This window comes from Canis lupus, chromosome 8 (assembly GCF_048164855.1).
Source record: "Canis lupus baileyi chromosome 8, mCanLup2.hap1, whole genome shotgun sequence".
Taxonomy (NCBI): domain Eukaryota; kingdom Metazoa; phylum Chordata; class Mammalia; order Carnivora; family Canidae; genus Canis; species Canis lupus.
In genome coordinates this window covers 66,072,867-66,086,574 of record NC_132845.1, presented here as the reverse complement: position 1 = coordinate 66,086,574, position 13,708 = coordinate 66,072,867, and the positions used below count along the sequence as shown (strand labels likewise).

The following is a 13,708-nucleotide window of genomic DNA, read 5'->3' as shown; positions in this document are numbered from 1 at the left end:
ACTACTAGGCAGGTAGGAACCCGCTGCCCTAGAAAAAGAGCTCAAGTATATTCCAGGTTCTGGCCAAGGGTTGCCCTCCCAGTATCTCAAAACCCACTTGTCAAATGTGCATCTGGGATGGGCAATCTTTAGGAGGAAAAGGAGACCCTCATTCTTTCCTGGTAGAAGTTCAAAGGGAACTTGATACACTGGATGTCCCCAACCAAGGTCGCTGGCAAGCAACGACATCAAAAGCCCCAAAGAGGATGTTACCACAGGTGACTCAGCCTCAATATTGAGGCCAGGATACTCATAGCAAGGGCTCACAGCCTGTGCTCAAGACTGGAAGCCCTAGAAACTCAGGAAGTCTGCTGGGCAGGCATGCTTAAGGGAAGAACAGTGGAAAATGTGAGTACCTACTAATGGAGCTGTTACTCTAGGGTCCTCAGTTTTTCCCAACACATGACCAAATGGACTCCTGGGATTTAAGGAATCCTTGGAGTTCTAAAGGACAATTCCTAGGTCTAGAAGAGTCATCCTGAAAGAAATCGTGGACTTCTAATAATCAGTAGTGAGAGGGTTTGTGTGATTTATTGAAAAAAATAAGGAACATGGCCCAAGCTGATGAGGAAGGTCACCCCGTTGTCAATGGTTTCTCCCCCCACCTACTCAGAAAAAGACCAAGAGCCTGGGATGCATCATTCAAGTGTCTCTCATCACATCCTAAAGGTTTCCAACCATTGCTCCCAACAAACCAGCAGCCACACCGAATGCTCACTCCCTGAGTACATCATGCTTCTCTGTCACATGTGTGTTCCCTCCCGGCCTGTGGACCACCTCTCATCCTTTACAGCTCCAATATCCCTTGTCCCACGATGTCTGCCCTGATCCCAGTCAGAACTATGTCTTCATAAGGACTTCCAGTGTTGCCTGCATATCTGCTTAATGTCTGCTTAGCACCTGCAGCCCTGCACTCTGTGTCTCACTAGTTACCTCCCTACATCCTCCTCACTAAGCTGCTTGAGAGTCACCATGTCTTGTGTCCTTCCATAGTTCTCGGACACCTACTACAGGTTCTTTCTCATACGTGTAGTCACTGCAGAGGTACTATGAAACAAAAAATAAAATGCCACTCATCAGTCAAATAACACAACAGCTGTTACCTAATTTATACAGCTTCTTCATCTCTGGAAATCCAGTAGAACAGTCAGGGAGACCAGTCCCATCAGGCGTGAAACTTCCTGTTTTTTTTTCTCTTTACTACTCTACACCGCCAAATAATAAGGTCTCCCATTAACGACAACCAATAGAGGTCAAGATATACAAATCTACCACTGTTTTAAGAAATTTTGAAGTGTTTGTATAGATAGGATTAGCTATTGCTTAAAAATCAAACCTGCCTAGCCAGTTGAGGACCTCACAAGTAAATATCCCTTTAACAACTAACAGCTTCAGGGCAGCCCAGGTGGCTCAGCAGTTTAGCGCGGCCTTCGGCCCAGGGTGTGATCCTGGGGACCTGGGATCCAGTCCCATGTCAGGATCCCTGCATGGAGCCTGCTTCTCTCTCTGCCTGTTTCTCTGCCTCTCTATCTCTCTCAAGAATAAATAAATAAAATAAAATAAAATAAAAAAAAAAAAACAACTAACAGCTTCAGCAAACCTAACTTCCTGTTACTTTGGGGGCGGGGTGCGGGGTGATCAGACCATCAGGGCACTTTAACGGTCTTTTTTCAAATAACCATTCTAGGATTACATCCTAAACATGAATCCTAAGCTTTGAAATCCTAACAAACTATGCCATCCACACGTGGATTTAGAAATTCTGGAGATTATATTAACAACAAATAACCATTTCTTCTGGTTAACTTGCAGCCCCTATTCTTCTGACAGTGTACTTACATCCACCTGCTACTGGGCATGGTTTCAAAGAGATTACTGAAACTTCTCCATTTCCCAACTACTATTCTAAAAAAGAAGTCTCTCTTCTCTTTAATACAAGCAAAGCTTCATATGAAAGACAACTTAATCAAAACAGTTGCCTCAAGGTTAGGGGTCAATAAGCCTGGACCAGCTTCTAACTATTTGAGAGGGAGGCAGAGATGATGATGACATGTTTCTTTACTCAACAGCTCAGAGAAGGCTTGTGTCCAAACAGAGGAACACTTGGTGAGAAGCAGCTCAGCAAACTCCTGATTCCAGGAGCCACATGTCATGCAGGACCTGAATGGCCTTCAGTGCGCTACAGTGAGTGCTGCTTCCACATCCCCCAGGAGCTGAGGCTGGCACTATGTGGCCCGCTGGGAACTGGAGGCACAGGTGCAGCCAGATTCTACAGAGCACGGCTGCCTCATACAGGCTGGAGCTCCAGCCAGTGTTCAGAGGATAGCTCATGTCCCCACTAATGAGGCTCTAAGAACAAATGGCCTCAGGACGCCTGGTTGGCTCAGTGGTTGAGCATCTGCCTTCTGCTCAGGGCATGATCTCAGAGTCAGGGATCTAGTCCTGCATCGGGCTCCCTACGAGGAGCCTACTTCTCTTCTCTCTGCCTCTCTCTGTATGTCTCTTATGGATAAATAAATAAAATCTTAAAAAAACAAACAAACAAACAAATGGCCTCGATGGCATTTGTTACTGAGAAGCAGCATCCACTTCTCATCCATCTTGTCCTCTGGTTTCTACTGAAAACATAGTTTTTATTCCCACAAGAGCTCCTGCCAATTAGAAAGTTCCATTTATACATCTACACAGGAATTTGACTACTTTCTTCCTAAAAAGTCTCAAATCAGCCAACTTCCAGAGATGGCAAGAATGGCAAACCCAAGGGAGAAAGTAAGATTTAGCTCCACTCATGAGACTGTTCACCATTTTGCTAGAACACAAGCCTGCAAATCAGTTCGGCTGAGGTGTTAGGCAATGAGTCCAGAGTCATCTGAGGGGCAGACACCAAGGTTTTCACTCATTCTAACATTCTATGGAAGAAAATACATTTTAAACATCCGAGATAAACTTGATACTTTATCCAATCTCCTGAGGGGTTGGTTATCATTCAAACCTAAGAAAATGTCCACTGAAAAAAAAAAAAAAAAAAAAAAAAAAGAAAATGTCCACTGAACCTGCTTCAGAGTAAGAATGAGGGATTCATATTTTTAAGTTGCATCCTTTTTAAATGAATTGCTTTTTAAGTTCACTTCCATAAAAATCTGGAAAAACGTTGTGAATCTTCATTATCTGTTTAACTGCTTCATTTGTTACCAAAAGAACCACCCTCATGTTTCCATTCAAAGGTAACTCCTGGGATCCCTGGGTGGCTCAGCAGTTTGGCGCCTGCCTTTGGTCCAGGGTGTGATCCTGGAGTCCCAGGATCAAGTCCCACATCAGGCTCCATGCATGGAGCCTGCTTCTCCCTCTGCCTGTGTCTCTGCCTCTCTCTCTCTCAGTCTGTGTCTCTCATGAATAAATAAATAAAATATTTAAAAAACGAAAAAAAGGTAACTCCTCCCTGCAGGTAACTGTTCAAACAATCCCCACTCAACAAATTCCTCTCTTTTTAAAAAAAGAATGAAAAAAAAAAAAAAAAAAAAAAAGAATGAGGGCAGCCCAGGTGGCTCAGTGGTTTAGCGCCGCCTTCAGCCCAGGGCCTGATCCTGGAGACCCGGGATCGAGTCCCACGTCGGGTTCCCTGCATGGAGCCTGCTTCTGCCTCTGCCTGTTTCTCTGCCTCTCTCTCTGTCTCTGTGTCTCTCACGAGTAAATAAATAAAATCTTAAAAAAGACTAAGAAAGTAGTACCCTCAGCAAGGAAGTAGAAGCGAAAGTAGGATAGTAAACAAAGGGACTCTCACTGAAGAGGCAGAAGTGCTTTAAGGGGCACCTGGGTGGCTCAGTGGTTGAGCATCTGCCTTTTGTTCAGATCGTGATCCCGGGATCCTGGGATTGAGTCCCGCATAGAGCGCCTCACAGGGAGCCTACTTCTCCCTTGGGCTGTGTCTCTGCCTCTCTGTGTCTCATGAATAAATTAAATCTTTATTTTTAAAAAGTGCTTTAAGTATGATACTCTAATAACGGACACATGTCATCATCCATTTGTCCAAATCCACTCATTGTACAACACCAAAGGCAAAGCCTCAATGTAAACTATGGTTTTGGGATGATGATGACATCACTGGGGGTTCATGGATGGATCGTAACAAGGGTACCACTCTGTGAGAGATGTGTCCACAGTGGGGGACAAGAGGAGGCAGCGGGAATATGGGACAATCTGCACTTTCTGCTCAATCTTTTTTTCTTTTTTTTTTTTTTTTTTTAGATTTCTTTATCCATGAGAGGCACAGAGAGAGAGAGGCAGAGACACAGGCAGAGGGAGAAGCAGGCTCTATGCTGGGAACCCGACGTACGACTGGATCCCAGGTCTCCAGGATCACAATCTGAGCCGAAGGCAGCACTAAACCACTGAGCCACCAGGGCTGCCCACTTTCTGCTCAATCTTGCCGTGGACCTAAAACTGTTCTAAGAAATAAGGTCTATTTTAAAGGGGGAAGGGGAGCCCTTCCTCCTCACTCCCCTCTGGGGTCTCTGCCTGTTGTCAACCACACAGCACCACGGTGCCATCTTCAGCTCTGGTGCCATCTTCAGCTCCATCCTCTCCCCACCCCCGCCCCCTCTCCCCCCACCCCCGCCCTTTCTCCTTCCACCAACATATATGCTCCCAGTTTAACCACCATTGTTAGTTAATGGCTTCCAAATCTGATCTTGCCCTACTATCTCTCTCCCAAGTTCCAAGCCTGCATCTCCATATGGAGGGCTCACTAGAATCTCAAAATGAACATTTTTCAAAACAGAACTCAAAAAAATGACTGATGCAATTGACACAAGAGACTACAATCATAAGAAAAAGCTGGAAAGGAGGAGATAAAGTTATCACTTGCCAAGGAAATGACCATATCAGTGGAAAACCTAAGAGTACCAACCAAAAACCTATGTTCCAAAAACAAAACAATTTGGTAAGCTAGTGAGATATAAAATTAATGTACAAAAAAAATTAATGTACAAAAACCAATACCTTTCATAAATTCAAATAACCAGATAAATAAAAAATGGAAAAGAGTACTTCAATGACAATAGCAATATCAGATATCCATAAAGAGATTTAATAATAAGTGCACAAAACATATGGAAGTAGAAGGAAAACGTGAATATGCTCTTGAAAAATGTAACAAGTTGGAACAAATGAAAAGGCATACCATGTTCTTGGATAAAAAGATGCAACATCAGAAAGAGGTCATTCTCCCCAAGGTCATCTATAAATTTAATGCAATCCCGGGGATCCCTGGGTGGCTCAGCGGTTTAGCACCTGCCTTCATCCCAGGGTGCATTCCTGGAGTCCCAGGATCAAGTCCCACATCGGGTTCCCTGCATGGAGCCTGCTTCTCCCTCTGCCTGTGTCTGTGTGTGTGTGTGTGTGTGTGTGTGTGTGTGTGTCTCTCTCTCTCTCTCTCTGTCTCTCACGAATAAATAAATAAAGTCTCGGGATCCCTGGGTGGCTCGGTGGTTTGGCACCTGCCTTTGGCCCAGGGCGCGATCCTGGGAGTCCCAGGATCAGGTCTTGCGTCGGGCTCACGGCATGGAGCCTGCTTCTCCCTCTGCCTGTGTCTCTGCCTCTCTCTCTGTGTATCTATCATAAATAAATAAATAAATCTTTTAAAAAAATAATAAAGTCTTTAAAAAAAATTGGGGGGGCAGCCCCAGTGGCGCAGCAGTTTAGTGCCACTTGCAGCTCAGGGTGTGATCCTGGAGACCTGGGATCGAGTCCCACATCGGGCTCCTGCTTCTCCCTCTGCCTGTGTCTCTGCCTCTCTCTCTCATGAATAAACAAAATCTTTTAAAAATCTATTTGATGCAATCTCAACACAGCACCTATTTTCTGTTGGGGTCAGATTCTAAGGGTCATAAATTAAAACAAGCAGGTAAGAATAGCCAGGAAAATTCTGAAAAGGAAGAAAAATGAGGAGTAAAAGACTAATCCCAACTGATAACCATCTGCTGGGGCACCTGGGTGGCTCAGGTGGTTAGCATCCAACTCTTTTTTTTTTTTTTTTTTTTTTTTTTAAGATTTTATTTATTTACTCATGAGAGACACAGAGAGAGAGGCAGAGACATAGGCAGAGGGAGAAGCAGGCTCTTAGTGGGGAACCCAAACCGGGATTTAGTCTCAGGACCCCGGGGGATCATGACCTGAGCCAAAGGCAGATAATCAACCACTGAGCCACCGAGGCGCCCCAGTTAGCTTCCAACTCTTGATTCCAGCTCAGGTCATGATCTCAGGGTCATGAAATGGAGGCTCCTCACTGGGTGTGGGGCCTGTTAAAAATTCTCTCTTTCCCTCTCCTTCTCCCCCCCGCCAAATTTTTTTATTTTTAAAAATTAAAATTTAAAAAAATTTTAAAATACCATCTGCCTCATTAGGAAAACAGAGAGTCACTGATCTAACAGCAGACAGACCAAGGGAACAGAAGAGTTAAGTCCAGAAAAGTTCAAATCAGCTGGAAATTCAGTATATGATAAAGGCAGTGAGGTAATGACGGACTTTTTAATAAATGGTGTTGAGACAACATAGCTTTTTGAGAAAAAAAGATAAATTTTTATCTATACAGCATACACCAGGATAAACTCCAAATCTCCAGAGGTTATAAAATAAAACAGACAATATGGGCAAATTCCTTTATAATCGTGGAATGGGGCAGTGCTTCCTAAGGATGACTCCAGATTCAGACACCACCAAAGAAAAAAATAAATACATATGACTGCATAAAAAAGCACATTTTTCATGGCAAAGCAAAGTGAAAACACCAAGTAAACAAAAAGGCAAAACAAAGTCACAAGAGAAATGGCAAATCGAGAAATAACATTTGCAATCCATGGAAACTAACCCCTTTAACAGACACCGTATAGAAGCCCAAAAGACTAGCAGCCCACTAGATTAATGGCCACATGATGAGAAAACCAAGTGAGAGTCTGAGAGGCTACTTCTGACCCATCAGGCTCTCAGAAGTCCAGAAGCTGGCCAGCATCTCCTGGCCATAGGCTGTGGGCAACCTGCAGTCTCCCATCTTGCTGGTGGGAGGTAAAAATAGGAATAATGACATGTGGAGCAAAGTCTGGTAACATCTACCAGCATTTTAAATCCATTTTCCTTTTGGCTCAGGAATCTCACTTCTGAAAACTTAGGTAAATTTGCAAAAAAAAAAAAAAAAACATATTCACAAGGCTATTTCCTACAATATAATATCAGAAGATCAGAACAAACCAAGTGTCACTCCATCAATAAAGTGCTGGTTAAACAAACTGGCTGTTTAAACAAATATTCACAATAGAATATTATGTAACTGTTTTTTAAAAAGTGAGAGGAAAAAGAAAAAAAATGGAACTAAGGCCACGATTAAGAGGGAAAGGGAAAAAAGAAAAAGAAAATTTAAGTGAGAAAGAGCTCTAGGTACCAATAATGAAGGACTTCCAGGAAATTAAATGAAAAAAAGACAAAGTGTAAGAAAAAGCACCAGGAAGAATTTTTAAATATATATATATATATATATATATATATTTTTTTTTTTTTTAAAGTAAGCTCTACCCCCAACATGGGGCTCAAACTCACAACCCTGAGCCCGAGACTCACATGCACTAATGACAGAGCCAGCCTGGCACTCCTATCTCTTCTATTGTAATTGCATAAATAAATATCCTATGGACAAATTTCTAAGAAGCAGGATGCAGCAGAGAACAGACTCATGTTTGTTCACACAAGTGCAATAAACCTTTCTGCAAAGGAAGGAAGGGAATGCATTAGGGACACTTTCCTACCCATGAACAAAAGCACCCAGGGCCCAGGCTTTTTTTTTTTTTTTTTTTTGGTATATTTTTTTTTATTGGAGTTCGATTTGCCAACATATAGTGTAACACCCAGTACTCATCCCGTCAAGGCCCATTTCCAATAAACGTAGCCCAGAGGGGGTGAGCTCAAGAATAGAGCAAGAAGCTTTGATTAACAGAAACTCCAAGTTTCTAAATCAGTATGCTAAATCACCACCATGCCCACTCCCTCCCAACTCCTTCCTGACCCTACTGCTCCAAGAGGCTAGGATCCCAGATGCCTAGCAGTAATTCCAGGCAGGACCACAAGCACCAACTGTGCCTCCAAGCTGCCCAGACAACTGGGTTTCTGTGAGACCTGCATCCACGAAGGCTCCACTCTTCCTGTCCCTGAGCCCTTGGGCAGGTCCCTCCCAAGGTAGCTGAAGTGAAGAGATACAAGCCTAGCCCACTGCTAACTCCAGGTGCTCAAAAATGCTTCTCCTCTCCAAGAAGTGCCAAGCCAGGAGCTCCCCCCAACCCCCCACTCCCAGTCTGGCTCAAGAAATTAACAGAACGAGAGCAGAGAGCAGGGTTTCCACCTACAGATGGGAGGAAGCAAGCTGTTCTCAAGGAGCAGAGTGAGCCCCGGGGACTGGGCCCACGTCGCTGTTGGAAGGGCAGCATCTGCCCAGGCCTGGGCTGGCTCTGAGGTCTGACCACTCGTAGTGATCAGTGACCACAAAGCTATGGAAGAAGAGGCTCTGGGATCCAGCACTTCAGGGCCTTCCACAACTGGCCAGGCCCCAGCAGCGAGTCCCCTTGTCATCAGTCTGTGGGCTTGAACCTCCAGCAAGCTGGATTGGGTTAAGACCACTTTTTCCACTCTAGCTTCTCCACTCCCCCTGGCAGGAATGGGCATTCTGGAGAACCACAGGGAAGCTGAATTGGGGATACATTTAGTTTGGGATCAGTTTGGATATATTTATGTGGCTTCCAGCCACTTCTGAGTACAATTATAACCAGCTATCCCCAAATGGACAAATGCCTTCTCGGACGTCTCCTGCCCCCTGGACCTACTTATCTGATGGTTACGACACAGCAGTAGCCTTGGGGTGGTAGCTCCATATGAACACATCTTCCAATTCCCAGCACCAGAAATGAGGGTGATGGAGGATAAATTAGGTTTGAACCAGAGTCAGAAGGTTGTCTGTGGAAAACTTTTCCAATTATCAGATATGTAAAAAATTATCAAATAGAAGATCTGATTCTCACTGAAGTCTTATCAAAATGGAAATTCTGTCAGGAATCTCACTTGATGGCACAACATGTAATAAATACACCGTATTTTTTTCCTTCAGTGTTGTGAAAAATTTATGAGAATCCCTACACTTAAAGGTTTTATAGCTATAGTCCTAAACTAGCAAGTCTGTGCTGAAGCTGCATGCTTGATCAGCCCAATACATCAGATGCATCTCATCCTGATGACGTCTGGCAGTTCCAGACTTTACAGATGAAATGATACACAAAACTGCCACCTAAGCAACAGAACAGCTTGAAGAAAACCATTTTCAGGTGACAATTCCCAGGCTCATCTACAAGTCATGACTAAATGGCATAACCCAAAAACAACTTAGAGGAAAATTTTAAATGCATTCTAATTACCTTTGTATGTGTATAATTTCAGAATAATTCTGTTTTTCAGAATGTTTTATCATTAAAAAATTCAAACACGATGTGAAGGAAGTACCCAGGCTAAAATATAATGATTTGGGACGCCTAGGTGGCTAGGCGGTTGAGCATCTGCCTTTGTCTCAGGGCATGATCCCGGGGTCCTGGGATTGAGTCCCACATTGGGCTCCCTGTGGGGAGCCTGCTTCTCCCTCAGCCTGTGTCTCTGCCTCTGTCTCTCATGAATAAATAAAATCTTAAAAATAAATAAATAAAAATGATTTATAAGGAATGTATTACTTAGGGATCCCTGGGTGGTACAGCAGTTTAGCACCTGCCTTTGGCCCAGGGCACGATCCTGGAGACCCGGGATCGAATCCCACGTCGGGCTCCCGATGCATGGAGCCTGCTTCTCCCTCTGCCTATGTCTCTGCCTCTCTCTCTCTCACTGTGTGGCTATCATAAATAAATAAAATTAAATTAAAATTAAAAAAAAGGAATGTATTACTTGGTCACTTGTCTAAAATATATTTCTCAGATACACTTGGGTCTTCATCCATGGTTCCTAAAAACACATCAGAGCCATAAGGTAAAATGAATGCCTCATTATTAATGAAGATGACTCTTATACCTCACTCAAGTGCACAGGCTGGTTGCTAGGAGGACCATGTGATCAGAGGGTTGGAACTTTAAGGTCCACACTCCTCATCACTTCCAGGGAGAAGGGTAAAGGTTGAAACAGCCAATGGTCAGTGACTTAGTCAACCATGACCATCCAATGGAGCCTCCATAAAAACCCAAGAGGATAGATATCTTCCTGGTCCTTTATGGAGAGCTTCCACACCTAGGGAATCAGAATGCTTTCACATGCCACCACACCACACCCCAAGCTCCAGAAGGGCAGAAGCTCCTTTGCCTGGGACCTCACCCTATGTACGCCCTCATCTGGCTACTGATTCCTATCCCTTATCATATCCTTTAACAAGCTGGTGAACTTCAGTGTTTCCCTGACTTCTGTGAGCCACTCTAGGAAGTTAATTGAATCTAAGGAGCAGGTGGGTCAGAAGCACAGGTGACAGCCCAGGGCTTTCCAAAGGCCTCTGAAGAGCGGAGTGAGGAGCAGTCTTATAAGACCAAGCCCTTAACCTGTGGGATGTGATGTCTCCTGGTGGACAGTGTCAGAAAGAATTCCCAGACACCCTGCTGGTGTCTGAAAAACTGCTTGGTGGGTGGGGATGCCCATCTCACAGTGTAATTGGATCCAGAAAATAAAAAAACTGGTAAAATCCAAAAACAGAAAAAGAAGATGAGAATAAGCTTCAAAATAGAAAAAAAAAAAAAAAGTTCTTATTACAATGTAAACTTAACACTGATGACTGAAAAGAATTTTTTATATTCATTTGAGACCACACATGAATGCCAGTGGGGGGGTGGGGGCAGAGGGAGAGAAAATCCTGAAGCAGGCTCCCCATTGAGTGGAGATTCCCAACATGAGGCTCAATTCCAGGACCCCCTCGATCCCAGGACCCCAAGATCACAACCTGAGCCAAAACCAAGAGCCATATGTTTAACCAGCTGAGCCACCCAGGCACCCTGATGACTGAAATCTTAAAGAAACTTTCCTAAGTTAGCAATAATTTAATTATTTTTCATTCAACCATCCTAGAAGAAATACTGGATTATCTTCCTATTCTCTTTACAGCAAGTATGTTCCAAGATTACTGTTGTGTGAAGGGATCATCAATTAGCTAGAGATGGCAACCCAAAACACAGGGGGAACATACTACAAAGTTGTGCCCAGAATAGAAAGGGATTGTATGATTTTTCTGGGTTTTGACTTATTTGTGGGTTTATGAGGTTTTAAAAACTTATAAGCTGTTGTGGGATCCCTGGGTGGCGCAGCAGTTTGGCGCCTGCCTTTGGCCCAGGGTGCGATCCTGGAGACCCGGGATCGAATCCCACATCGGGTTCCTGGTGCGTGGAGCCTGCTTCTCCCTCTGCCTATGTCTCTGCCTCTCTCTCTCTCTCTCTCTCTCTCTCTCTCTCTCTGTGACTATCATAAATAAATAAAAACAAAAATTTAAAAAAAAAGCTGTTGTGACTTTTTTTTCATCCTAAATGAATTTTCACTTTGATACTTAATTTTGTATTATTTTTCTTAAAGAGGGCATTCCAAATTTTAAGCATTTCAGGCCCCAGGAAAGCTGGCCCCTCCTGGCTGACCACAGGTGCCGACCAAGGCAATAAGAGAACTTCCTCCACTTTCTTTTCTTCAGCCTTCCTGCCCTTGGCAGGTTCATCTTTGAGAGAAGGGACAGACACCCCCTCCCCTTACCTTATCTCCTGGGACACTGCCACCCTTCCCAAGCCTTTCCCCCCCTCAAAGATGTCCCTGCAGATCTGTCCAAAAATACTTCAAAACAGCACAAGGATGAATCACAGAGGACCCAAACTCCTAAACAAATACACTTAGCAAAATGGAACATTTCCCACCAACCCCTCCCCAAAAAGGCATATGCTTCTTAAAGATTTTCCAAAATGTGCACCAAGCCGGTATCTGTCATCCACATAAATTTTCAAAGCGAATGAAGAAAGCAAAACCAGACCGCAGTACTTTTACCCGACGTGACCTTATCCCATGATCAGATATATAGGTTTGTTTCCTTCTCATAATGTGGAATGTGAACATCCTACTTTAAGGTTTTTAGTAGTAAAAAAAAATTTTTTTTAAGTTTTTTAGTTACCTTTAAATTACTTTAAAACACACACACACTACTACCCACATTTTTTTTTTAATTTTATTTATTTGAGAGAGAGGCAGAAATAGCATGAGCAAAGAGGGAGAAGCAGACTCCCTGCTCAGGGAGCCCGATGTGGGGCTCAATCCCAGGATCCTATGATCATGACCTGAGCCAAAGGCAGCCACTTAACTGACTAAGCCACCCAGGCACCCCCTACCCCCATTATTCTTATTGTCAATGTCTAAAATAAAACAAGGTATCTCTGCTTTGTAGGAAAAAAAGGTAGAGCTTTTACTCTTCCCCACCACCCACTTCTCTGCTTCATCTGTGTAACAGAAAAACTGTAAACAGACTCAATCCCAGGACCCTGAGATCATGACCTGAGCCAAAGGCAGACGCTCAACTGAGCCACCCAGGTGCCTCTGTTTAATGATACCCAGGCCCAATTTCCCCCCAGCACAGAACGGCTGCTTCTCTGCAGGACGCTACTGAGCATGGTAGCTTTGTCCAGCTCTAAGCTTATAAGGGAGAGAGCTGAGACATGTAATGAATGCCTCACCATTTGTGATGTGAACTTCATCTCTGCAAATATGCTTCTCTGTGAAGCAACCCGGTTGGTTCTGGGATCTCATTTCTGTACAAGATTCTCCGTCTGGCAAGGCTTCTACTCCAGACAGATGGGGTGCTGCCCACTGCACTGGGGAGGATGGCTGCAAAGCCAGGGAGAAGCCCGGACGAATCTGAGCACGTGGAGGCCACCCGTGTCCTCCGGCCACCGGATTCTGCTGATCCATGATACTGCCACTGCGGAGCAAACCCACCTGCGCTCCCCGCGATCACGTGGCACCAACAGGCCTTGCCCACTCTCTGCCCTCCCCAGATCTGTAGGTCCTCCCACAGCAGGTCCTCTTACTTAACATTGCTCACAACCCTGCCCTCAGGAGACAGTGATGAGTCAGTCACAGTCCCGCCCGCAGCCCCCCTTCAGTGTCCCCAGACTTCTGTTGCTCAGTCACCTGTATCCGGAGGGTGACAGGAGGGAGGAACAGGAAGGAGGATTGCTGGGGCTCCGGCCACATCTTCCCTGCACGTCTCCAATGATCACATTTTACTGTTCTATTTCAGAATTCTTGTTCTTCTGTGGTCAGACGTTCTTTCTATAAAAAATGTTGCATTAAGTTTTCTCCCTCATGCTGTTGAGTTTTTTTTTTTTTCTTCTGTCTGGAGCTTCTTATGGTCGGTGCATATTTAAAAATGAGATGTAGCTGGTTGTGTGGTAGAAAGTTTCTTCTCTCACTAGATTCCATCTTGAATGGGAAGGGCTGTTATGTTCTCTGCCCCATGAGAGCAAAGCCTGTCCATTGGCAGGCTTCACTCCAGGATGCAAAGTCAGGGAACTCGCCTGCAGGATGACAAGCCTCCATATGACAGAAGGAAAAGCAGCCTTCCTTGGGGTGCAGACACATACCCAGAGAG

At 44.4% G+C, this 13,708-nt stretch overlaps 1 protein-coding gene across 4 annotated transcripts in view; it reads right to left on the bottom strand.

Moving 5' to 3' along the window:
- The window catches only part of CYTH3 (cytohesin 3), a 98,606-nt gene that overhangs the window by 56,152 nt on the left and 28,746 nt on the right, over positions 1-13,708 (bottom strand). The window contains exon 2 of one of the 4 annotated variants that reach the window (XM_072836965.1): positions 13,249-13,389. The exons of 2 other annotated variants lie outside the window; for them this stretch is intronic. Coding sequence is in view for 1 of the 2 variants with exons in the window: in XM_072836962.1 (XP_072693063.1) it covers positions 12,792-13,026 (235 nt within the window). In the remaining variant the exon portion in view is untranslated. Of the gene's footprint in view, positions 1-12,791; positions 13,042-13,248; positions 13,390-13,708 lie in introns of those variants that run through there. One more of the 4 variants, XM_072836962.1, reaches the window with a different exon arrangement.